Source organism: Corapipo altera, unplaced genomic scaffold, assembly GCF_003945725.1.
Source record: "Corapipo altera isolate COAL_440 unplaced genomic scaffold, ASM394572v1 46, whole genome shotgun sequence".
NCBI classification, from domain to species: Eukaryota; Metazoa; Chordata; class Aves; order Passeriformes; family Pipridae; genus Corapipo; species Corapipo altera.
Window position 1 is genome coordinate 2,834,222 of NW_020884883.1, and position 27,632 is coordinate 2,861,853.

At 37.6% G+C, this 27,632-nt stretch overlaps 1 protein-coding gene across 12 annotated transcripts in view; it reads right to left on the minus strand.

The window, feature by feature from the left end:
- Positions 1-27,632, minus strand: part of DLGAP2 (DLG associated protein 2) — a 399,013-nt gene that overhangs the window by 34,388 nt on the left and 336,993 nt on the right. For all 12 annotated transcript variants that reach the window (XM_027640961.1, XM_027640973.1, XM_027640965.1 and 9 more), the window contains 3 exons: positions 22,366-22,513; positions 18,708-18,927; positions 517-866 (listed from right to left, as the gene is read on the minus strand). In XM_027640961.1, the coding sequence (XP_027496762.1) occupies positions 517-866; positions 18,708-18,927; positions 22,366-22,513 (718 nt within the window). The remainder of the gene's footprint in view (positions 1-516; positions 867-18,707; positions 18,928-22,365; positions 22,514-27,632) is intronic.

The following is a 27,632-nucleotide window of genomic DNA, read 5'->3' on the forward strand; positions in this document are numbered from 1 at the left end:
CATTACAAGTAATGAAATATGCTGTATTTCTTTCTCTTCCTTGGTACCTTCTTTCCAGTACAACTACAAGTAAGGGCAGGGGGCTCTTTTTAGGGAGAATAATTGAAGATCGAGTAGCACTACACATTTTCCAAGGTCAAAAGAGAAAGATAATGGAAAAAATAGAGTCAAGCATTTTGAAGCTGGCATAGTTCTATAAAAAGGACTGTGAATTCATAGAGAGAAGGAGATGAACATGCTGTTCACCTGTAGCTCTGCAGTATAATTTTCATATCAAGTGTTAATGACAGGTAACCTCCCTAGAGATTTATTCATTCATTTTCTTTCAGGTACAGTGTATTAGCCAAAGACTTTTCTGCACAGCCATGCTGCCATGATGTGAATCACAATTAACACCAAGCAGCCAGGGGTTGTTTGTTAGATTATTAGAGCCAGTGAAGCTGAATGACTCATTCTATGCTATTTCCAGACAGCAGACAAGAAATTCATCACAGGCAGATGTTAATGATAGGCTACCTGAATCCCTATAGAGGAACGCCGACTCTTAAGAAACTCCTCTGCTTTTGTCACTAAAATGGCCTTGTCGCTGGTGCGTATGGAGGTGCTCTGGCCCTCGGCCGCGTGGCGCTGTGCGGCTGCAGTCTCCAAGGCGAGATTCATGGCCTTGTTGCTGTCCAAACTGTCGGTGGAGTTGTACATCCCTCGCCCGTCCTGCGGCCACGGGGATATCCTCTGAGTCCGGCTGTCGTGATAGGCATCCTGGGTGGATTCTGTGCTGCTCTGTGCTGTGACTGAGATCAGTGGCTTGGAAGTGGTACGAGGGGGTACCGGTGGTGGTGTTTTTTTGTAACTTGTATAAGTTACAGCTACGGAAAGAATTTAAAGAAAAAAAAGATAAAAATAAAACAAGAAAAAAAAAGAGAGAAATCAAGATTAATCTGATGGAAACTTCACAACAGAAATCACCTTAAGATTCTGCTACTTAAAAATTATGATAAGGCAACACAGTGTTTTTTGTGAACCTCACTATTAGTTGAAAGTGTCTCTCAGAGTCAGATGGGTATCCACATAAATATTTTATTTCAATCAGTAAGAAAGGAGTGGAAGTGGGAGACCTAGATTACAGTGAAGATGAAAGAGAGTTAGTGAGGACATGTGTGTTAAGATTTGTGCTGGGTAGGTACATATTGGGGCTTCTGAGGTTGTACCCACATGGGATAAAGCTCATAATAGAAGTAAAGGAAATTTTTTTTCCCCTCTTCTTATCATCTTAACTGTGAGCTCTGTATGGATACAGTGTATTAAGAAAGTAGCATCACTATACTGGAACAAAATATTATTCAGTAACTTCTTCATGGTATGCCACACTTCAACCTTTTAAAATACTTCCCGATGCACTGATTGGAATTAGGCAAGGTTGGCTACTGACTTGTGTAAGAAGCATATATTTTTAAAATATCCACAGTAGAGTTAATAAAAAGAAATTCAAGGCATGTAAAAACTGTTATAATATATGCAAAGCTACTAAGACTTCGATGAGCAGAGCAGTAGTGAGGCTGGTTTAACACAGATCCTGTCTTGCAGCATAAGGCTCAATAAAACATCCAAGAAAGCTCTACAGGTGCAGAACTGTGCCAATACTGCTTCCTTACAAAATTTTAGAAATTTCATAGAGATTAATATGTAGTCATTAATATCACACAGCTGAATTTTCTAATTGTCTAAGCCCACTATACTCTTCTGGTACTAAAAAGAGCATTTCTGTAATGGAAGAGTATTTTTCACAAAGCACATGTAATCATAATTCATAAAATTAGCAAGTGTTTAAAATTGCATTGTGATATGTCTATCTGTGTTCCTGTGTGGAGAAACCAAGCCCAATTAACTTCTTGTATAGTTACGAGAAGATAAACTAAATTGCTTTGTTTTCCCAGGCCATTTTGTGATTCTATGATTCTATGATATTGATAATGCTGAAACAACATGATATATACATGCAGAGTGACTGAATGACTTAAGGAAAAAGATTGCCTTTTTCTGGTGTTACTAAATGCATTGACATTGCAAGAGCGACTCAGGTAACCTTGGAATTGGGATTACTTGAGTCCAAAAAGGATTCTACAAGAATTCCTCTTCCCATTACACAAATATGGGCTGATGAGTGCTGAAGTCAGACTCTGCGGTTGTGCTTTTAGATAGAAGGATATGTTGCAGCTTTCTAGAGTGAAGAGAGCAACTTAGGAATTTATTAACACCTGGGAACTGCTGAGCCTGTGTCACCAAGCCAGCATATGTGAAAAGTGAGCCTAGAGAAAACGACTTTTAAACAGTCGTTCTTGATAATCATAAATAAAAGGGTGGTCATATATAAAACAGAGCAAGGCAGAGCTGGGAAGCAAAAACCTTCATTTAAAGAACACTTTGAATTACTACTAATGTTGCTCAATTCTGATAAAGATCTAAACAGAGTCTTGCTCTCAGCTAAATTGCTCTAACAGAGTGAAACATGTAAAACACGTGAAGCATGCTCTTCAGATTCTGACTGGGTGTTTTTTGAAGTGCCATTTTGTTGTCCTATCACCAATCTTATCTTCTGTCACTTTTGTAACAGCAGTTAAGAAGGAAGAGAACCTGAAATTTTTAAGATGCTTTGGGGAATACAGAAAGTTCATAGAAGAAGGGAGGGGCTGTAAAGCTTGGAAATCAGGATAGTGTCTAATGAGCTCAAGCAGTGGCTCTAAGGAATGTTTCCACTAAGACAGTAGCCATAATGCTGCCCCCTCACCTTCTCCCTGCAAATGTGGATGCAAGTGATCAAAGTGCTGGAAAAAATTAGCAATAGAGACAATGGGGTGAAATATGGTGAGTGATATCCTGTACAAGAAGTCAATTTTACCTATAACATAAGACAGGTTATCACTGTTGTAACTACTTTACTGTTTTTTACTGTCTGTCTTCATGCAAAAGAATAGCAGTGAAAAATTAAACATATGGTAAATGTGATAATGAAACATCACAAGTAAGTATATCCCTACTACTTGGGCAGCAGATCACTTCTCTGTCTAATGAATATAAATGTTAAACTTCTGTTGCAGCCTTCACAGCTAACTTAATCTTCATTTACATTTCTAAAAAAGAAAAATTCTCCTTGTGGCAAAACCAAAACAACTTGCTTTCCCCCCCCCCTTCCCCCCCCCCCCCCCAGGACTGAATATTTTATTCTAGAAATTTCTGATTCTTTCGGTGTGGTGACATGCTTTAAAGTCATCAAGTATTAGAGTAACTGCAGTATTCTGGCAAGTATTTGATCATGAACACTAAACAGGATTTAAAAATCCCAACAAGTAGAAGAAATCAGAGGAAAGACTGGAAGCTTGTGAGAAATTGGCTACATATTAACAGTGAAATATGGCAAGAAGAAATCCGATTAATTCCTAAGCTACAGTCACAGAGATCAAATACTGAGCAGGGAATAAAAAAATCCATCTCTACACAGTTAATGAGTTCATATCTGGAACAACAGTTTCAGAGACACAGAAATCTGGGACTAATTGGAGACTGACAAAATCAAGTGGAGACATGCATTTGTGAGGCAAATCTTGCCACCAAATTCTATTTGCTTTAATCATTCAAGTGGTTCTAGTAAAGTAAATAGGATAACTTTGGTGAATAATGTGACTAAGACTTGTCTCAGGTAAACTTGGTATATGTTGCTGACTTAAAAGATGACTACATAATAGATTAGGGGTTTGGTAAAGGAGAAAGTAACCCAGTAATCCATAGTTTACTGTTCATGCTTGGGTTTAGGTTTGAATAAGTATTGCCGTGAGGTCTGAAGCATGAAATTTTTTGTCACTTTCAAATTGTTTCCATAAATAATTACATCTATGAATATTACAGTTATCAACAGTAATGTTTGTCTATCATGTCCAATTCTTGGCCCTGGCGCACATTATATATGGGGAGAAACATTTCCTTCTCCTAATAGAAAATGAACTTCCTTTTTATTTATCACCCCCTTGGTATGCTGGTGGACAGGAGCTCCTGTCAGCTTTGCATCATTTGCCGCTTTGCAAATTTTATTTGCCTTAGTAGTTATTAGTTCAAAGCAAGTGTATAAAACCTGAATGCTGCTTTGTGTCTTCCTCCTTTTTTGGTGCATCATTCTGCAAACTCCAGAGCTGTGGTAGATTTTGTAATTCCCACAGGGAGGGCTGGCGCTAGGTAATGCAGCCCTGGAGTACTGAGTCCTGGCTGAGGACAGTGCCCCAGTAATTCCATCCAGGGCACTAGTGATAAAAGCTGAACAGGGAACAAGAAGACTGGTATGGAGGATCCTTTTCTTCAGTCAGAACAAGCTGGGTGTCAGAGGCACCACGACAGTGAGGGATGAGACCCAGCATGAGGCAGGGGTGTGCAATAGCAAAGCACCAGGAGGGCAGAGCTGCCACAGAATGGCTTCAGACTTATTTAAATTGTGGACTTCAGCAAGCCTGCTCCATGTTCAGACATATAAAGCATCAATTCTGGATAACCTTCAGTTATTTCTGGTGCTCATGGAAGATGATCAAAGATTTCTGATTTCTTTAGTTTTCTGAATGGTTTTACTGTGCATATCCTGAACACTCCTGATGTTTCTCTCACCAGTGCTGCTGCTGAGCAAAGTAAAGTAAAAGCAACAGCCTTTTGCCATGCTGTTTGTAAAATCTATAGCTGCTCTGAAATGCAAAGAAAAAGAAAGTAGATGACACAAGAGGTAAATGTCTTTTTCACAAATAAACTAAACACAAAAGGGATTATGAAAGAGAAGCTAAAATTTTCCTTCCAGTTGTATTCAAATGCTAGCTTGATATAGAAAGCAGAACTTATTTTTTGCCTATTTTAATAAAGTAGGGAAAATATTTTTTAAAGTTAATAAGATACAGCATATCTCCATCTATTAGTTTCTAATAATCAATCAAAAATTCTAAAAATGGTAAAATCCAGTTCTAATTCTAACTCATATGGGTATTTCAGACTTCCATTTGAATCAAATTATTAACTGTTCAGGTACTTGTCCCACTTCAACATAAACATGTGCAACTGGCTCCCCTGAATTTTCCTTTAAGGAAGTACACTGTTAGAGAAATAGAGAGAAAACAAAATGGTTCTGTGCTGCTTCATAGTGGACCAGATTAAATAATGATGCAAACCAGGCATAAATTGTTCAGGAGAAGTAAGCAGGTATCAATGCAGCATAACGTGTATTAATTCGTTACCCATCAGGAAAAAGTGTAAAATGTCAAACTGGTTTCGTAAGGATTGATATCTTAACTGCCAGATGACCCACACATATACAAGATTGTCTATCAGTGCTGAATTTGACACACAAGTGGCTACAAATGACCTATTCTGTAAATCACATTCATTCTGCTTATGTGCTGCGTGATGCTAGCCAGGCAGCACCAGTCAGAACCAGAGCATCAGGTATTATGGCAATACCACAGAGCAGCCAGGAAGGCAATCCCAGTAACAGGATTTTTAAAAATTTAACTGATATAGCTGGAAGCAGAATATCCCTCTTAATCTACACTGCATTTGTCTAAACTTGCTTAAGGTTACTGCTGATACAGCCATAGAAATAAGACAGTTACTCTGCCCCATATTTCAGTGCCAACACAGTTTGTACTAGAAACAGAATTACTAAAATAATTCAATTTAGGTATAACTTCGGGTTAGCAAGAGATATTTGCCGACAGAAGGCAGAAGGAGGGATATATTTGATGAAATAGCAGCTGCTGTAGGCTACATTCAGAACACCTTTCAAAAAGCAGCCTTTTAATAAATCACCACTGTTGGTCCATTTGCAAGATAGAATCACCGGAGGGGATTTTACAAATCAATATGACCATTAACCACTTAGTCAAAATAACATTATTTAGGCTGAGATCACAAAGTTAACTGGATGATGAATTTACATGAAAGCACCATCAATTAAAGGAAATGGTTGTCCCTTATGACACATGGCAGGAGTAAACTGAATTTTCTGTTTTGTAAGGAAGCTTCTTCAGAAAGAGGATAATTATTCTGCAGGGAGTGTGGAACTGCCCTGGAGGCACAGCTCCCAGGGGCATGTTGCTGCAGGCAGACAGGGCTTCTCTGAAGAACCCCAGCACCAAGAGAAACACGAGGGCACTAGATCTTCAGCTTTGCACAGGGAAGGTGAATGCCAGCCCTGAAACCATTTCAGAAGAGGAAAAAGAGACGTTCTGATAATGAAAAGCCATGATCAAATTTAACTTTATCAAAAGAGTACTCAGTTATTGGGATAGTCTTTTGACCATGGTGTATACTGTTCTAGCCAAAGGCTTTGAAAGTCCCAGCTAACATGACTGTCTTTGAAAAGTCCTGAAATCTCTTCACTGTGCTCCATCCCAGTCATTACAACCTCTAAGTTACTCTTAAAACAAAAATGTATGTATGGATGCATAACAGTTACTTCTCAAAACAAAGAATGATGAACATTAAAAGACCATTAAGAAATCAAAAGTGACTTTGGAGAAAAAAAATCTCAGACACTTAAAGAGTTTATTTCTTACAAAAGGAATCAATTGTTTGATGATTTTTCTACCAAACCAAGGATGTCAAAAATAAAAATACAAGTCCCTACTTAAAAGAGAGGAGTTTGGGACACATCTCTTTATATATCTCTTTATAACTTCCATTTACACTGGTCTTCAATGCCAAACACTATTAAAAGGAGATGGTAGTGTCAAACAGGCCAGTTTAACTGTACAAAAGAAATCTACTTTCCTTATAGTCAAATTCTGGAATGCTAGCAAGGGGTTTCCTTCTTGAATCAGAAAAACCTTTAAAATTGAGTCATAACAATAAGATTTAGAAATGCTTAGTTTTGACATGTGGTAGCCTCTGGTATTTAATTAAGAAAATGTATCTATTAGAATGAGGGGAAAACCTTAAGTTAAATCAGTCTATTTGGATCCAAGTCTGCCATTTTCAATGTGGGCCATCAGTGTCTACCTCAAAGACCTACACTGGTGATTGGGGTCTACTTTCTCTTTTCAATGCTGGAGCAGTTTGTGCTCATGCTGCACACTAAAAAAGCATGGTTTGCTCCATTACCTGAACCTAGGCATTGCTAACTGAATGTAAACACAAGTCCTTCAGAGTACTTCTCAAACACACAGTTTGCACTTAGTCGAAACCAGTGGCTGTGTATGACTGTAGGGCAGGTGAGGGAAACATGTCACATAGAGTCCAGGGTTCTCCAGTCCTTTTCTTTGCTGCTCCCTGAATAGGTCTACATCTTTGCTTGCTGCTCTGGTAGTGAAAGATCCTGTAATTTCTGAGGGCTTTCCATGTGCAAGACTTTCTCCATTTATAAGGTAATTGAGAGCAGGGGTTTGGGTTTTTTTACTTGTAAGGAGATTCAACCTTGCAAAAGTAGTCATTAAAACTTACCAATGTCATACTGTGCTTGAAATTCAAGAGATAATTTTGGCTTTAATTAAGATAATTCTTCTAATTGAATTTTGAATAATTTTCCCTCTAACATAATCAGAGACATACTTTAGTTATTAACCTATCTTCCTGCTTCTTCCCTTTTCCCATTCAGCCCACCACAATGAATCCTAGTCAGTAAAGCAACCAGACAGTTTCACAGTAGAAAGTCTTGAGTTTGGATATCCATGAAAAGACCCTGTTTCTTCCTTTTCAGATTAAGCAATAAGAAACAGTGATATATTCAGAGTGAAAATTTTATGAGATATTTTCTTGAAAAGACTGTTTATACCCAGATGAGTTTTACCAGCACAGTTTATATGGTGGGCTGCATTTTATTTAAACTACATAACCCAAAGCATTGTCTGGGTAGTAGGCATCTATAACTTTATAACCTTTTTTCCTGTTGGATCATTTTACATGTCTTATGATTAGGTAAACCTGGATATTTGTTACACCCTAAATCAGATGTTAATTGGTGGTCTCATGCTGCCATAGTCCATGAGGGCAAAATGCTGCATTCATTCTGTGCCAGTATTTTAAGTAAGGTCTTTCAGTAACAGTGAATTACATCATACCCTCAAGACAGTTTTTGAGAACTATACATGGGAATCCATCTCACCTCACATTAGTCACTGAAAAAAACCCAGTCATCCAGGTCTAAGTTAGTTGCCTGATGTCTTTTAGAATTACTGTGAGAAAAATAAGCAATTGTGGGGGCAATTCTCACCCATCTTAGATGCTTATTTTACCAGGAAATGAATCATCCTATGCTCTTTTCTGTCAGCCACGAAGAGAATAAAGGACAATCAGATCAGGATGTCTAATTTTGAAAGTCACCATCCTGGAAGTGTTCAAGAAACAGCTGGGCCTGGCACTTGATGATATGATTTAGTTGACATGGTGGTGTTCAGTCAAAGGTTGAAGTTCAATGACCTTGGGGGTCTTACCCAACCTTAACAATTCTATGTTTCTATGAAATGCCCAAAGGGGTGAGATAAACTCCAGCCAAAAGCTCTGTCCCTGTGACAGAACAGGTCTGTACTGGGACATAATCACTCCAGTCTTCTGTTCCCTGTGTTCATTGAAAAGGTGGGAACTTCATCTCCCCTGCTCCACATCCCCTGTGAGCTGGCTGGTAAAGCAAACCTGTGTGGAATTTGCCTGCATTAATGACTGAAACATAATTTTCTGCTCCTTGATCCTTTCTGCTGAAGCTACCACACAGCAGCCAGTACTAGGTTGGCCCAAGGTACCTTTCTAGCTTCACAGAGGTATAAAAAGCCACCCTTCTGTATTTCTGTAGTTTTTAAATTAGTTCCATGGGTTTAGGCACTGGACTAGACCATGCTGTTAATCTCACTGCAGATGTTGATATTCAAGTTGGTGGAATCAGACCAATTCACACCAGCTCAGGATAGAGGCCATTATATTAACATATTCTTTACATAGACAAGAATTGTGTTTCTTATATGAAACTTTTTAAAAGAGTTTTTCAAAATAGCATATCACCGAAACACTGCTGTCAAACAAATTCCATATAAAAACTATTTTTTAAGTGACATCTATTTTTGATATCTCTCTGCTGAACAGAATCTATATAGCACTTGTGAAAAAAGACTGAAGCCAGTAGTATGACATGTGACCTCAATTAGAATTTACTGGGGTAAAGTAAAATTATTTTTTAAAGGCAAAGTTGTTTGTTCTTTTTTTTTTTTAATAAAAATAAATCTGTGCATGCATCAGGTTAGTCTCAATATTTAGAGTAGATCCCTTTAGGCTTAAGTTCTATCTGATTAAGCACAGCTATCTGATTTTGTACAGGAAACTAACAATTAAGTGGTAATGTGACCACTATATTTGGAAAAAGCTGGAGACTAAGTACACAGAAGAGTCTTTTAGGAGAAGAAAAATATAAAAGGAATTACTGTAATCAACTTATTCAGTGTGCAATATGTTACCTCCATATTGAGGAAACTTAGGTCTGTAGGCAGCTCCATGTTACATAAATGATAAAATCTGTTTTGACAGTGTAATTAATGTTAGTCTCAAAACAGAAATGCAAATCAAACAAGACATCAAGATCAGAAACTGTAGGCCTTTGCCAAAATTAAAAGAGATGTGGGCAACACAAGCCTCATAGATTGCTAATGGACTGGTTACAAAGGGTTCTATTTTAGATCAGTTAATTAGCAAGAAATTATAGCCTAACCAGCATCCTGTAGATGGCACAGTAAAGTGCTGACAGCTGTATTGCTCTTCCAAACAGTTCCTATGTGCCTCTGAAATACTGCATGAAAAAACACCATCTCAGTTTCAGTTGCAGGAAGGAAAAATGTTCCTTTAACTAAATTTAATTTTCAGAATGTGTGTGCAGCTTTTCAGGAATACAGATTGTACTTGTCACATCATCAAAACAGTAGGAGACAAAGAGAAAAAAAAGAGTTCCAGAAACTAAAAAACACTCTTATTGTGCTACTCTTTTCACATTGAAATAAAATAGAAAATTTGAAAATGGTTTTCAATAGAATTTCCTCTTGAACTCCTACATACCCTTCTCATTCAATTCAATAATTTCCATCAGCCTCCTAAACCCCATCATGAACATATTATGTAGGCTTATAATTGGTTTTGGTTTTCTATTTTCTATTTTCTTTCTTACAGTAACTGTGTGTAGCTTGTGATTTTATTTAACTTACAGTAAGGAATTCTAAACTGAATAGGATGAGAAAAACAATTTGTTCATTTACCCTCAAGGAAATGTTGCGTAATTTTAACACTACTTTATGATAATCATCTGACATTAAAGAACTTAAGTGATTACAAAATATTTTAACTAGAGATAATTTAATACCTTTAAATAATTAATTTAATCCACAGAGAGCTACAAGTCTGGACACAATCTCAGAGTGCACTTTTTTGTCAAATCAAATAATCATTTTACCCAAGAAGCTGATGGAGTTGCTATCAGTGTCAAAACCAGTGCTAAGAAAGCCACTTGCAAGCTCCCAGCCCTGTGTTTAGGTGAAGAAAATGATGCTGCTGCGTTTTGACCTCTCAGCTCTGTAAGTCAGAGCATGGCTCTCTCGGTTACCCTTGTTTTCAGTGGGACCAGGATTTAATCTTTGTTTTCATCCTATAATGCAATTTGAATAGGTTTGATTTTTGCCTCAGATTTATGAAAGTTAGCTAGCTACACAATGCTATCATTGTAGACTATTTTTATAGGCAACAGAGAGAAATAGGGATGTCCAGAGGATCACTTCTTTCGTAACAGATACCAGTTCTAAAAGAGATATATATTCTTTGGTTAAAATAGGATAATAATGTGACTGCCTTTGACAGTTACATTTTAGATATATGCATCATGCATAATTCGTGAGATGAATTTTTAAGACTGAAATCTGTAAAATTTTTTTAATTGTGGGAAGAAGACAGAGCATGGAAATATATGTATTTTTCTGGACACAGCAGTATCCCCAAAGGTAAAGAAATGCATATAAAAATCATGACTCATTGATACGTCCTTGATATCATGTTTAGTCTCAGAAAGCCAAGTGATAGGTTAGTCTCTTCAAACTGAGTGTCTTCCCTAACCCTGGATGCCCCCTAGTTGCCCTTGAGGAGTTGTAGCGAGCTGCTTGGATTGCTCTGGTATTAGTGGTTTCAAGTGTGTGTATATTTTAATGGACTATAAACTGAGACTGAACCTTGGTCTTGCAGTGAGTACAGACTTTGTTGGTAAGTATCAAGCTGCTATTAGGTAACCATAAGACACCACAATGTAGGTTAGGGTTTGTTGATTCTCTGTTGGTGCATAATAAGATTCATACACTGTATTCAGTCTGAGTCAAACTCACCAAAACACAGGTAAATAATACCTTTTCAGAGATCCTAGGCCTTTTAGCCTGACCAACTGCCTCTTGTCCAGAATGATGCAATTCTCTTTTAGGTCTTGTGTGGATGTCTTAAATGTCTCAAATGGTACCAGCCAATTGTCTTTGAACTAATCGGAGTTTGTTGTCATGGGAACTGAGACAACTACGTTGCACAAAAGCTTCTATGTTTGGTTGCCTTGATATGGAGGCAAACTCCACACCATTCAACTAACCTGTATAGTCAAAGGCTAATCCTGTCTGGTTATGCCCTAGGAATGTCACCAGTATCTTTATTTTCTCTGATCCCCTGGAAAAAAGTATTTCAAGTACATTTTAAGTATCAGATTTATCAGTTGCCTTTCCAGGGTAGACCTCAGTCTGAATAAATTTCCTGACACAGAAATGGATCAAATGATGCCTGCATACTCTGCACAGCAAGCATTGTAGTTCCAGTGCACATATAATTTATTATGGCTCCTGACATATATGCCTGCAACAAAAAACCAGGATTGAATACATGCAGAGCTTCTGAGAAGGTTATTTTCATTTATGGAAGAACCCAGAAGGAGAAGTTCTAGCAGGAGAGGGGTCCTGCCTTCTTTTTCACTGCAAGGAAGCATGATGACCCGGTGCTTCCAGACTCTCCCACCCTGTGATCTTCCCCCAGCTGCACAGACCCACCAGAGGACAAATTCTTTTGGCAACCTCAGGCTAAATAACTGGGCTGAGATTTATGTCCACCACTGTCAGCTTCTACTATGTGAGGAAGGCTTCAAACACTGAGCAGTGAATCACCTTCCTCGCATGTTTTTTTAATCTTATAAATTCTTTTTCTTTTTTTCCCATATAATACCATACAGCAAATGAAAGTGAGAAAACTCCATGAATAGAATAGCTTTGAAGCCAAATTCTGCCAGGAGAGGGACTATGGATGTCCTTTTTAATAAAGAAAGAACCAGCTGTCTGGCAAATCCAATGAGTTACGGACAAATTATGTCAAGCACAGAGCAGCAGGAGCAAAGGAAAAACATTCATTACACATTTTTTAAACTAACCATAGATGGAAGTCAGTGGCTTCATTTTTTATCTTTGTGTCTGAAGATAATCTGTACCAGGGAGAATGAAAATTATGAAAAGCTCCTGGCTACTGCTCCAACTGTTTTCATGCCTCATCAGCCTGAAGAGGCGAGGCAGCCCCAATTAGCACAGTCTTACTCCATTTCAGGGAATCCCAGGTTTATAAACAGTTGTGATGGCCCCTAGCCATCCTCTGTTGAACTCCTTGAACCAAAGTGTTTGTGTCACCTTCATCCCAGTGACTCCCTGGGCCATTTCCACCACACAGAGCTGCTACTGAACAGCAGTGTCAGCATAGCAGCAGAACTTCAACATGTTTAAAATAATTAAAAACTAATTATGTCCCCCAGATACACCCAGAACAATGAAAATGATGTGTGCATATCCAAGTGTAGGACTAGGCTCATCGTTTGCCAGTATATGATTTATTCTCACAGTGTAGGCACATAAGTTGGCACAGCACCAAAATATTAACTCAGGATGCTGAAGTGCTCACAGAGATATATATGGTGTGTTTCCTGCAGAGAGTTAGAGTGTCAGATAATTCCATGGAGCCTCAACAGTAATTGAGCAAAGTCAATAAGCAAATTATAATTGAGAACAGAGCCTTCTGTATCTTATTTGGACTCAAGGTTTTGTGGTATTAAACATACCTGTTGTGGATTCCACTGCTAGCTGTTACTTAGCAATGGATACCAGAAAACCCCTCTAAGACTCAGCATTTATTTCTATAGAGGGAACAGAAGTTGTGGAGATGTTACTTCATGCATACATATTCCTCTGTTTGGCTGGATTTTCCTAGTCATAGTGCATTGGATTAAGAAGATCCAAACAGCCACCTGGACGAAGTATCTCATACTTGACAAAATAAAAGAAAACCACACATTTATTGATCATAAACAATTTTTCTTTTAGGAACTGAAAAGCATTTTTTCCCAATTTTTATATTTAGAAACATTTATAAAGTTCCTTCTGAACTTTCTCTTCTCCAGGTTGAGAAGTCCCCACCCTCTTATGCTTTCCTCATGGGAGGGGTGTCATATGTAGTAGCACCATGACTTTTGTCTGCTTTTGGTACCTTCATATCTTGCAAAAAAAAAGACAAACCAACAAAACTAAAAAAAGAACATCTACTGCCATTACTGTTCAGATAGCAACCAGTGAATCAGCCCTTTTAGAGTCTGCGGGGGCATTTGTACTATGGAGCAGTACAATTTCTCTGTGAAATATCAAATTCTCATGCCTTTATGTTTGTAAGTACTTGACTGTGCAATCTATTTACTGGCAATGAGAGTTTTGTGGCTAAATATCAAATATGTGCTGTAAAAATTCACCATACGTACGCCTTTATTTGAAAAATGGAAAGCTGAAAATAGCTTTAAGTCAGGAGAAGGGAAACCTGCAATTCCTCAGGCATCCTGAGTAATTGTATGAGCTCTAATTGAAAACTCCCTCATCCAATGTGCCCTTGTTTGAATTAATTGGTTTTGGAATTAGTGCTCAATAGTTCAGCAAACGTGGAATTCTCTGAAGTTCGCTCATTGCCAAGCACAGTCCAACTGATTGAGAAAAGTGGACAAAAGACAGTTCTCTGCTTCTCATCTTCTTCGGTGAATTCTTTAGCAAGTATGAGCTTAGCTGAGCCACCTACTATGAATCAGATAAAAGGTGGAGCATGCACAACTGACAGAATCCTTACGTTTGGAAAACATCCGAGAGATTTTCATTATGCTACATTTTCTATAGAAATAAAAAATTGTAATGGAGTATACTGGCCATTTAAGGCTAGTAGCTATGTTCCCTGAATTTAGCAGTGCTTCATGCTAAGTTTCTCTCAAGATTAGCTGGAAATCCTGAAGTGGGAGAAGTGACCTTGGACACTTAACATAGGAGAGAAATCCAGGATGCCTTTCTGTACTCTGACCCTGTCCCCTTGTGCTGAAGTTCACAGGTAGTTGTATTTTTTTGTCATTAATCCATTCATCAAAAACCACTGTTGTAGCCAAAAAAAAAATGGGTTAGAGGAAAATGTGAAGTAGTTTTAAGAAACTGAAAATGATTCTATCTTTTATTCATCAGCTTACAAACCAAAGAATTTAACTGAGGCTACTCAGTCCGTACCTGTTGCTAGAGAAGGATTTTGTACATCTGACTGAATTGCATATTTAGTATTTCTGGCTTAGCTGTTTCAATTTGCATATAAAACCCATATACACTGAGAAGATATTCCATCTGATAGGTGAGCATCCTGAGCACCAGCCTAGAGAGGTAGTGTTTCTCTCAATAAAGGTGAAAGTGTTTCATAGAGTGTATAATAATGCCATCAGGACAAACTATATGTGTCCCCCACATCTGAACAGAAGATAACTTGTTGTTCAAGTTAGCCAAGGGTACAAATATCAAGTAACTCTCTCTGTCAGAGAAGGGATTTTAACATGTTCACCTGTTTCACAAGAGACCATCCTAACTGCTACCTCTGGTACCGTTGCAGTTCAGAAAGTATTTCTGCATTCACGGTAAAACCAAACTAAAAAACATGTAAGGAAATATCCTGATATATTCCATAACATATGGAGTGAGTAATATAAAGGACTCTCTCTACATATAGAACTTGTAACAAAAATAAGTTGATCTTCTCAGACAAACAGAAAACAAGGGAGAGTGGTTAGTATCTTCCAGATGTCCTCATTGGTTGTTTTCATAGTATAGTCCACTGTTGTACCAGGGGATTTGAATTACTTTTCAGTAAGAGAACTCAGGTTTTGCAGGTGGGATAAAGTGCACTGTAGCACTGCTCCCAGCGTTCTACACTCTGTTTCCCAGTAGGACTATATAGCCAGGGCTCACTGAAGGCTGAACTGGTAGTGATACAGATCCAATACCTCAGGCATCTTGTGCACCTTCCCACAGCATTCTGCCATGCTCCCCAGGTGTTACTGGGAAGGAGCTTGCCAAGTTGACAGCATAGTGAATATACCTGCAGACATGCTTAGACAATAGGGAACCAGTATTACCCGGGAAAGTGACCCATTTTTTATGAACTCTTCCTGAAAAGTGAAGCATTGCTTGTAGGAGTAGCAGAGCTGTAAGGAAGCAGCACTTAGGATGACTACCGCACCCTGTGACTTTCCATTCAGGAAATTACATGTTGTCTGTGATGGAGGGACGTGGTGGGAGGCAGCAGCAGCTGGAGCTGTATTTTCTCAGCTGTGCATCTGACAGCTGTGACTGGATACAGTTCAGAGACAGAAAGCATATGCTGTCACTCAGGGCTTTTAACATCAAGTATTTTTTAGTGGGTTCATTATCTCTTCAGAAAATGAAACGCGATGGCTAGAAATGCCCTAACCACAATGAAACATGAGTCTCAGCAAGGGTCACACAGAGCCCAGGTCCAGCTTTTCCCTGAGCCAGCAATGTGGCTGCCTCCTTTGCACTGTTGCTTGCCGTGCTCATTTACACCCGGGGCAACAGGGACTGCCCTGTGACTTATTACACAGTAGCCTTCAGAGGTGGAGAAGACTGGTTCCACAAGTAATTAAACTATGTGGATCTGTTCAAAAGTTATGTGTTCTTCATTACTATAGATATTAGCAATGAACCATTGGGCTAATCTCTGTGAAGTTGAATACACAAGAAGAGCTACATACTGGTAGTTCTTTTTCCATCTATTAGAAAACCCTGTTAGCAGAGTCCATTAATAATGTCCCACATAATATTCATTACAGTTGCAACCTTTCTACCTTCCGAAAGCTGTTAATGCATCTAGCAATATTTTAGGAAACTGCATGCTGTAAATATATACTCTATACTTTTGTAATTGAATTCATAGATCAAATACTAGATTTTTTATTTTAGGTTTACATTTTTAGTTACATAAATTAATTTTGAGCTAAGCCTGTGTGTTATGATTTAATTGCTTCACAACAATGATAAAAGGCAGTCATGACCTATATCACTAAATTTTGCACGTAATAATTAAATTGAAAAGCCTGTTAATTTTCTAAGAAATTACTTTAGTTTCTTTGCCAAGAAGAGTTTGTTACATCAGAAGCAAAAAAGGAATTAATGTAATGTAATTTTCCTAAGAATTCAAAAGACTGAATTGGAACTGAAGGCTGATGCAAAACTCTAACCTTTTTGATATTTATTTGAATGAAGCCCATATAAATGCCAAATGTCTGCCAACACCATTTTCATATTTCAGGCAACTGCTTCTTTTACAATTTTCAGAGAGGGATGGAGAAGTAAGACATTTTTTGAATTACAGCAATGATAGGAAACGAAGTATCTCCCTCCAAACTCACAGGGGTTGAAGAGAGAAAAATAGAAGAATTACCCCTAGAGTAATCTTGTTTAAAAACAAGAACTTATTTGGCAACTGAAATTTCTGATTAAAAGTGAATCAACTAATCCTTACTCTTTTGTAAAACAGAAAATTATTTCTAATTTGAATATTTACCTTATATAGAAGCTGAGGACAAACTTGCTTAGTGGTACAGAGAAGATATATTGAATACAGAACCACACTCAGAACTGTACACAGTCCACAAGCCTGGAAACACTTTTGGATCAGGAAAACACCTCAAATAATCTTTTTTCTCCAGAATGTCAATATCACTTCACCGCAACAAAGAAGAGTAATTACATACGTGGTCAAGAAAATCTATCTGATAAATCATTTCTGAGATGAGGCAGAAGCTATGTGCAAAATGAAGGTTAAAGTTTTCAAAACCACAGTATTTAACCAGTAGCCTGCTAATCAATGCAAAACTATGAAAACATTGGGATGCAAATATACTTGCTACAAATCCTGTACTTTCCCAAACATATTCTCTTATTCAGCTTTGTCATTCCAAAGTCAATAAAACAAATTACTTTCAGTGAGAATTTTGGGCTTATCTAGTATATAAACTCAAGACAGCTTAGGTTAAAACCAACCCACTTGGATTGGTAATTCTGAAAGTAATTCTGAAACTATTCCAATTCAGTACCTGAAGTCAGACACCAAAATAAGTATCTATTCGTGTATTTTGCCATGGGATGTGTCTTCATAATGATCACATAATGTACTATACGATAAAGATGAAAATTAGTCTCCGGGGTAGCAATAAAATCTCATTTTGTATTTTGATAGCATTTTTATTAATCAAAGGACAGAAACATCCCTAGAGGGGGCACTGTAGGCCACAATTTCTAGTTTTACACAAAGTTACATATAGCAATTAAAATACTATGCTTAAGATAAAACAACATTTTATGCTACTTCTGGAATGCAAATGTATGTTATTCAACTGCAGCTTACTTCCTTTCTAAGCTCCCACTGTTCTGTTATACAACAGATGTGTCAAACAAATAATTTAAAAAGTATTTTTATATTTTTATGTGATACATTTTCAGCTCATTTTTACCTTGTGTAGATGGGTAGCCTGCACTGCAATTTAATAGTATGAGGTAAGGACAGTATTAATTAGGAACTGACATTAATGTATTTGGAAACATAAAAGTGAATTTGCATCACTTAACAAAGAATACATCTACCCTATAGATTTCATTTGAATTATTTAACTGCCTTCTGTGCAGTCTTTTCTCTACCAATACATGCTAATACTCTAAAATGAATAAAGTTACCATGTTTGCTAAGCAATTATTAAGAGAAAAGAAAATTGCCAAAAGAATGTTAAAAGATTTTAAGTGTTATAACAATGAATGCAAATTGTTACTGATAAGTAATGGCAGATGTCTGAAACAATTCAGTGTATTGATACAACTGGTTACACCTTACCTAAAAGTAATTAATTCCCTTTTAAATTAATTGCCTTCAAGTGTTTAGACCAAATAGTTTTAATCTTGCTTCTCTTTTTCTCTTGATACTTAAGGACCTAAATTAAAATTACTGCAACTAATCCCATTTGAAGATCGACTACTTGATAGATAAACCATGGACATGTCTAACAATATCTAAATGATACCATTTGCACTTATATTTTTATATTTGCACCTAGATAACTGTACGTACGGGGAATGGAGGTCAAAAATCCAGGTTCATTATATTATGCATGCAGGATTCTTCCTGGAAGGAGCTCATTCCAAGATGTAGCCACAATGATACAGTATTACAATCTTAAGAATAGTGGTATCAAACACTCATTACACAGGGAAATTGTTTACAGTGTCTAACAACCTTTTAGAAAACAAGAAGACATATTCTCACATGCGGAACAGTGGAAAGGTCAGTGTAGATTTGCTTACCTGTGGTTGACCTGATAGTTGAGGTGATGTTGGAAGATGTCAGCGCGGGTATACATTCATCATCTTGGGAATAGCCTGCCTGAATGGCACGCAAGTAACTGTGGCTTCTTGTCCGGAAACATCCAGGGAGGTCAAGGGCATCCATTGCCTGAGCTTCAACTTCACTAAACACTGATTCACACACCGATTCAAATTGCCCATTAACCTCTGCTTCACTCATCTGAATAAACAACAACAATGCATTTGATTTTTGACTTGCTTTTTTGTGATCATCACGGCCTCAACATCTCAAATGGACACCTGTACATTGATGAAGAACTGTTTTAGCAAATAGTTAAAACTTAGTAATCCCTTCTGATCACATTCACATTGTTTAACGTACATCAGCTGTTTACATGTATATATTAAGTGCATCACACATGCCATACATTAATTTTACATTTAATATATTTTGGCAAATACATGATCTAATTGTAACCAACAAGAATACTCTGTGCTGATAGAAATCTATGATCTGCCAGGACAGGAGAACGGAAACCAAACATGCTGATATTAGCCTCAAAAGATGAAGGTGGATTGCTTGGGCTCCTCACTTATCAGCAAAGTTACTACTCATGTGGACATTTTTTAACCTGTGTGGCAGGTTATCTTCCTCTCACTATAAAGGGGCTCACACAAGTATTTAATTCTTGAAGATGTATAAAAGTACAGAGGAGGTGATGCTTCTGAAAGGTTTGAGAAATATTGCATCTAGAGCTGTGTCCAGTGAAGCATGTGAAAGAATAACCATTGTCTGAAACCGAGTGAAAAGTGATCAGATGAGAAAGTAATGCTTGGACCACATTTAGCTGAGAAGGGCCCTAAACCAAACTCACTCCCTCTTTAACTGGGTTAGCATTTCAACTACCATGGAAAAACCTTTTGTTCAGCAGCATTATTTAAAGTCTGATAGTTCTGCCACCAAGCATGCTGAGGAACACTGCCTGCACCCTTACCAGGCCCATCCCTTGGGGTATTTCAGCAGCAGCCTCCAGTGCTTGGGCAGAACCCAGCATCCACCTGCTGACTCTGCCTTGCAGGTTGGGCATGATGCAACACTATACATTTTTAGGCAATTTTCATAATAAACAGGGCTCAGGCAGGCAGGCCAGGCTCATGGAACCTCTCAGTAGGGAACTGTGTGTCACAGTTTTGAGGATTAGTGCCTAAATTCTACCTACATTTTTAACAGGTTCACTGAAGTCAGTCCTAACTACCTGTAAATCTATCTGAATAATTTAATATTATGTTTATCCAAAATCAGATAGGAAGTTAACACTGGATAGACAAATGTATGACTTTCTGAAAATATTTCTTTTAAAAAAGAGAGTGCTAAAAATCAGAATCAGTATGAATAATTTTACAAGTTAAATTTATAGCATCACTAAATGGCACATCCAGTTGATATTAATTTTCCTATACAGCTGCTAAGTGCTCCTAGTGCTTTATTCATTATAGTAAGAGAGTCAGTTTAGGATTTTGGTTAAGTAAATGGAAATTTTATACAAAAGTTCTGATGATTATGAATAACTGATATTTTAATTTTGAGTAAGATGTTTTGGCTTCTAAAACTCTTCTGAAAGGAATTACATTACCCTTCATAAAATCTACTTTTAATAAAGGTAAGTAGACTAATGCAATCTTGAAAAGATTTTAAAAAATCTTACTCTGAACTATTTTGCAATATTGTTGATAAGAAAATTTATGATAATTTAGTCCATAAAAATTTTAAGTCCTAACCACTTCTTTCAAACTAAGGCCATTGGGAATAGAAAAATAAAAATTAAACTTATATTAAAAATATAAACCATGGAACTCAGCATCTTTCTTGACTCTTCCCCTTGTCAGGAGTGAAAAACAAAGGATCTCACAAGAAAAAGATATAAAAAATACCACAAATTATATAAACTGCTATTATATAGATGGGACAATAATATGATGGTGTCATGGAAAAAGAATAGGAAACAGCAAAGGTTCAGAACTTGATATTTAATACATTTGCTTTGTATAATACCTAATAAATGCATTTATTACTGGTCTGGAAACGCTGAACTGTGAGGTAGGAAGTATGTCACTGACACAAAGTCGCATAGGTTAGTGAAAACTGAAAAAGTAAGGAACTATATCCAGCAGGTTTAGTTAATCTGTCCAATTGAGCAAACTACCTCCAAATGAAATCTTTTGTGCATATCTTCCAGGTAATGCACATTGGAATGAAGAATTTTAACCACTGCTGAAACCAATTAGTCATTATGGACAGCTCAGTGAACACCTCTGTGCACAGACATGTTCAAAGAGGCAGAATAGTTCTATATGATAATATTTTTAGATTACAGCCAACAGCACTTGCTTTGAATGCAGAATCTAATAATTATGAAACTTTCTTAAAACCAGAGTCTAATAAAAATAGAAAATAACCAAACCAGAATGATAAAAACCAAGGCATGACAATGATGAGGACAGGTTTCACAAGGGAGTTATAAAAAGTAATGAAAGGTTTGGAAAATGGCTGTTTCTAATTTCAACATGTGTTGTGCAAGATTATACTTAGAATTACCCCATATAAATTAAGGAATTTGACTGAAGGGTATTAATCACATGACTAGTCCCTCCCAGCTCTCTACAGTCAGTGGATACTGAAGGCATTTCCAGAGGGCTCTCTGCCCGCTCTGGATGTGCATTATCCAGGAAGAAACTGTTTCACTCCATTAACTACAGAGGAAGCTTTAGCCTCACGTTAGATGAGTTGCATCCAGGTCTGAATAGCCATTCAATACAAATTGAATATGAATGAATATAAAATTGCTTTAAAAAGATTTCTCTTTTAACATAACCATTGTGCATGTATACCCTTAGGTGGCTCACTAAATGGTCAAAGGAAACTTAAGTAACATGTCTGAGAAGAGGGCAGGGCCCACCTGTCATGAAACAATACAGGGAAGAAGTGTCAGGACCAATAAACATTAGAAACATGGGGAATTTTGTGTAAAGCCCTCTGCTAAACAAAACATGCACATACGTCCTAAAGCTGCTTGCACTTCAGGTCTGATTCAGATTTCACTTTAACAGAAGTTAGTATTAACTAACTGACATAAAACCACTAGGGAGAAAAAATGTATCTTTTCAGAAGAACCCATCCATAGAATAGTTGATGGGACTTATTCCTTCACCCAAAAAGAATGGGGGGTTGAATTTAGAGATGAATCACTGCTCCTTTGGAGCACAATTTTTTCAACCTGTATCTTAATCTGGCAATCCACATTTACTGAAATCAGAGTAAGTATTTTCAGAGGATGAGTATTGTAGGAGTGTGCTTCTCATTCTCAGTCAGAATCTTCTTAACATTTAAATATTTAATACAGACTGAAAATGAAACACCCAGTATTTATATTTTTAACAAAAATAGATGGAAAATATTATGTGTGGTAGCATCCTTTTGTCTCTAGTATTTAGCACTTTTCTTGAAATTTTGAGTCACATTCCTTAGAACAGAATTACTTTGACAACGCACATCTTCAACTTGACATAAATTTTAAAAAAACCCAAAAAGCCAAACCCATCCACTAGTAAAACCTCTTATAGTTAACCTATAAGAAAAGTTATAACAAGAATTTCCCACCTGACTAACACAGCTGGCCTGACTGAGCGTGCTCACTGCTCTCATATAGCTCTGATTCCTTGAGCGAAACTTTGGGGAATTGTAGTTTGCAGAGGGATCCAGGTTGTGACCCCCAGGCACGTCACTTGCAGTTTGAAGGTAGCTCTGACTACAAAGGAAAGAGGAAGAAAAAAGGAAAGGCTGTAAAACTACAGATGGAATCAATTAGGACACTAAAGACAGTAATTTGTATGAGACTCACAAACCCATTCCCCAGGGTCCAAATCTTACTCTAAATAAAGCATCACAGATCTGTTGTAGTCAAACGCCTTAGCACAAGCAGAGAATCTATCTGTGGTTCTGCTACCAAGACAATATGAAATTTTAAGTCTTTGCTGTATTTAAACATCATCAATCCTCCTGGCTATTAACATTGAACTTTACTAAAAGACAACACCTAGGTCAACAGGAACAAGAACCAGAGCTAAAGCACAAAGTAACTAAAAATCTTTCTTCATAGATAAAATCTGCTACTTGTCATCTGGTTTTCATCAGGGTGTTAGGCATCAAGAGATCTTTTATCTTCAAAGGTTGATAGTTTTACAAAAGATTAAAATATCCCATGTTCAACTGAAAAAATAAATTAATAGGGTAGTTAGACCAAGTGAACAAAGCTCTAGAAATTGTTTTCTTACAACACATCTCCTCCACAGTTTGGAGGACTGGGACTTAACACCACATTGGGTGCCTTTCAGTATGCTTTCACAACACAGGTATGCTGGTCTTCATGTTTTGCTTTAAATATATTGATTACCTATCATTCCAGGAAAACAAATAAACCTAAGAAAAGTGCAGTACTTTGCTTCGAACAAAAAAAAAATTAAAGTCACAAACATTGTTCACAAGAGTTCACAGAACTCAGTGCAGAAATGAATTAATGTCTCAGAAAATATTTCGTTTCATGTGGTAAATAGGCAGTTTTTACATTTATTCCTTACAGTAACTTTAACAAAAACTATATCTGGGAATGACAGATTCGTGCCCATTAAATGTCTAATATTGGCCATACAGTTACTTCACGCTGAACTGGCAGAGTGGTCAGTCCAGCAGTGGTTGTGATGTATGCTCAGGCTGTTGGGAATTTCCCTGTGAAGGGCAAAGTTTCGTCTCTGGAAGGACCAGACCACTCAGTGAATGAAAAAGCCACAGGTTCAACTCCTACTGTAAGATAAGGCACAAACCAGGATCTTGTTTCTCAGACCATATTTATCAAACACTGAGCATGACCATAGGCTGGTGATTGAGGAAGGACTCAGCATTCCTCATTAAGTGGATGCAACCTGAGTTTGGGCTGGATGCAAGCCCTGAGGAGCATTCAGGGAGGAATCCCAGATATTTTATCATGGCTTTGACTAGAAAAGCAAATAGTATTAACGTCCATTTCCCTGTGTGGCCATGTCCTTTGATGTCTGACATGTGACAATCCAGTACTCCCTCACATCATCAGCTGCAAGAGCAGATGGGATTTAGAGACTCTTCCAACCTTGCACTTGGGAAATCTGTTCTCAAGCATTTCCATGTGTTCTCCCATCTCATGGTCAACACAGCCATAGCCTTGCTTCCTTGGTGTATCTGCCAATGGGCGGGCTAGCTGCTCCTCTAAGACAGGCTGTCTTAGACTCACAGAATCATTTAGTTTAGAAAAGACCTCTAAGATCATTAAGTACAGCTGTTAACCAAGCACTGCCAAGTCCACCACTAAGCCATGTCCCTAAGTGCCACATATACATGTATTTTAAATACCTCCAGGGATGGTGACTCAACCACTTCCCCGGGCAGCCTGTTCCAATGCCTGATAATCCTTTCAGTGAAGAAATTTTTCCTAATAAATTTTGTTGGAGCATGTCCAAAGAAGAGCAACAGAGCTGTTGAAGCATAAAAAATGAAGGGTTTTGTTTTTTCATCTTTCTTCAAGGCAGGCATTTTTTTAAATTCTTAAGAAATTTCCCTGGAGAAAAAAAAACACATTTTTTTCCCCCCTGTCTTTATTCAGTGCCTTCTATGGAATATCTTTTTAACCTCATGAGAGAGGTAAACTATGTAGAAACTATAACTGCTAAAACTGAAGTGAAAATGTATGAGATTATTGTAGATATGTGCTCAGAGGTTAATTAAGTCATTACAGTCAAAGTGATTCTACAATTAAGATAGCTGTCTGATAGTGGGTATAATTAGGTTTCAGATGATAAAAACAAGAATTGTAGCAGCAGTTTTTTCTTCCCATAGGTAGGAAGACAAATATAATAGATTAGGTGAGGTTCTGTAGAACCTCGCTATCTACATTTAGTTGCTGGATGTAACTAAACTTCCTTTCCTCTATAGGCAGCAGGCTGATGACTGACACGTGCCTTGACTCATTGTGATTCTTTGCATATGCTTTACTTAATCAAGGAATCACAGAAGGACTTATGTTGGAAGGGACCTTAAAGGTCACATAGTTCCAATCCCCCTGCCACGGGCAGGGATGCCACCCACTCAACAACATTGCTCAAAGCCCCATCCAACTTGGCCTTGAATCCTGCCAGGGATGGGGGAACCATTGCTTCTCTGGCAGCCTGTTCTAGTGCTTCACCACCCCCACAGTCAAGAACTTCTTCCTAACATCTAAGATAAACTAGCTTCCTTTAGTTTAAAACCACTTCCCCCTTGTCCTGTCACTATCTGCCCATGAAAAAAGTCGCTCTCTCTCTTCTTTTTAAGCCCCCTTTAGGTACCGAAAGGTTGCAAAAAGGTCTCCTTGGAGTCTTCTCTTCTCTAAACTGAACAATCCCAGTACTCTCAGCCTCTCCTCATAGTAGAGGTGCTCCAGGCCTCTGATCATCTCGGTGGCCTCCTGTGGACCTGCTCTAAGAGGTCCATTTCTTTTTTGTGCTGAAGAATCCTGACCTGGACATACTACTCCAGGTGGGGTCTCACAAGGGCAGAGAGACCTTTAACCTGTCTGGTATTGTCAATAATCTGTTTGGTATCACGACTTTAGTATTTTTCAAAACAGATGAGTCCCCCCTGGACCTTCTGCTTGTCATCATCAGGTGGCTAAATCTGGGATTCTGAGTTCATAAACAGTGTGTGAAAGAGACATTTGAGATTTCATTAAAATATGAGGCACATTAAGAAAAGATAGAAGGAATATAATTAAATTATAAATTATTAATTACTATATGAACTACGTTAAAAATAATTAATATAAACTGGTTCCTAGTAACTGTCTCCTTTGCTAAGTAATGCTCAACAACCTAGTATTTAATTAATCACATTCTGGTTCCTTGTGAGATATTGCTATCATTAAATACAATCAAAAATTTCTACAGCAATCATTTCTTAGGGAAAGAAACCCAGTATTCCATAGTACTTCTAAGCAGCTGAGTTTTGATGAATAAGTTTGGACATTACCTGATAGTTAAATAATTTTTCATTTATCAGAGGAGATTGATTCATGGAACTGAAGCAAAATAAAAGAAATGCTACAAATATTAGGCTGCAAAAGCAATTTTACATTCATTTAATTAATACTTTGAAATTTTCCTGACAAAAAGGAATTATTAGTTTTTCTTTCTAAGATAGAGTCTCAAAGTTATCTTCTAGGATAAATGTGTCAATGCATGGTGAAAATTATGACCTTGCTATATATGTGACCCAGAACTAAAATGCCAGAGTTGTATAGGAAAGTTGCTCTCAATGCTAGAAAATGCAATCAACATCTGACCTTGGTAAATGTTGACTATTTAATGACATCCACTCTATCTAAAAGCTTAGGAACAAAATTCTTGACCTTCCTTTCCAAAACATCAAAGCTCTTTTGCCTTGACAAAAGAAAATAATTTTCTTTTATGCTTTATAGCAGCATGGAGGATTTTGTATCTCAACTGATCACTGAAGAAGGGCAAGGCAAGTATGTGCAAATGAGACGGTTTGACAGGTCATCTCCAGGACCACTAAACGAATATACCCATTAACATCAAGGAGGTGATTCTAAAATTTGGTACTGTGGAAAAGGAGGAAGAGAGTGAGACTAATAGGAAAAATTACATTGCTATGTCAGCTCTCTTCCCATTTGCTTTTCCAACTAGACAAGATTTTAGGGAGAGACCTTCTTTAAAAGCTTTTTTGCCCTCGAGGGTTGCTTTCCATTTTCCATTGGCTTTGGAGGAAGTTCAGGGCAGCTAGGAAGAGGTCTTAAATTTAATGAGAAGTATTCTTAGTTGAAAGCAAGGCTCAAAGCCTAGAGAAGTTTTTTGGGGAAAAGGCAGTTCCACGTAATGACCTTGCAGCTCTTTAGGACCTAAAAGTGAAGCTTTAGGGCTCCCAGTGAAGACAACTAAACTTGCAACAGCACTTTCAGCACTCAGCAGGTTGCCTGAGTGTGTTCAGGGAGGACACAATACTGTATTATAACCACATAAAGTGAGACATAGCATGACATGCTTATCTGGGACAGTATATCTGATCGCTTGTCTGACAGCATAGCTGGGATAATATGTCACCCAGCTATAGAGTGAATGGCAGTGAGGTTAGGCTGCATATTTCAACAACAAAAAATAGATAAAGAATAAGGGAAGAGGCAGCAGTGAGGTAGTGCTGAGTACAGGGGGAGAAGCCCACTAACTTCTTCCTACAAATTCAAATTCCTGAGCAGTAATACTTGACAGCCAAGAGAACTCTACGGGAAGCATGGAGGGTATAACTCCTGAGAAAGGGATCTCTGTCACACTGCTTTTTTTTTTTTCTGTCTGCAATATTTTCTAGTAAGTGATTGACATAATAATTTGTCATAAACTTAATACCTTTGCTTAAAAAAATATGATTCTGATGCCGTCAAGGCGGCAAATGTCATACACTAGTCAAGGTCATTCCTTGATCTGCTCACATTCAAAGTAGTGATCATTCCCCACAGTACCTCTTCTCTTGTCAAATGTTCAGCCACTAGTGCACACTGGGTCAAGGAGGTACCAAAAGTGAAATAAAATCTTCCTGGAGCTCTAAAAGTTTCAGCAAGAAGGTCACCTTCTGACTCTGAGTGGGTCTATCAGGTTTATTCATGGAGCATCCAATATAAAGAAAGTCCATTTTCCATCAAATTAATTTTTTGAATTGTCATATTCTAAAATCATACCTTTTTATTTTCATGATCATGCCTGCATTTGTCCAAAAATCTGAGACTGAATGGGAACATTACAGAAAGTACAGTCACTTCCGTTTAAATCAGTATATGCAATTCAGAAGTATCT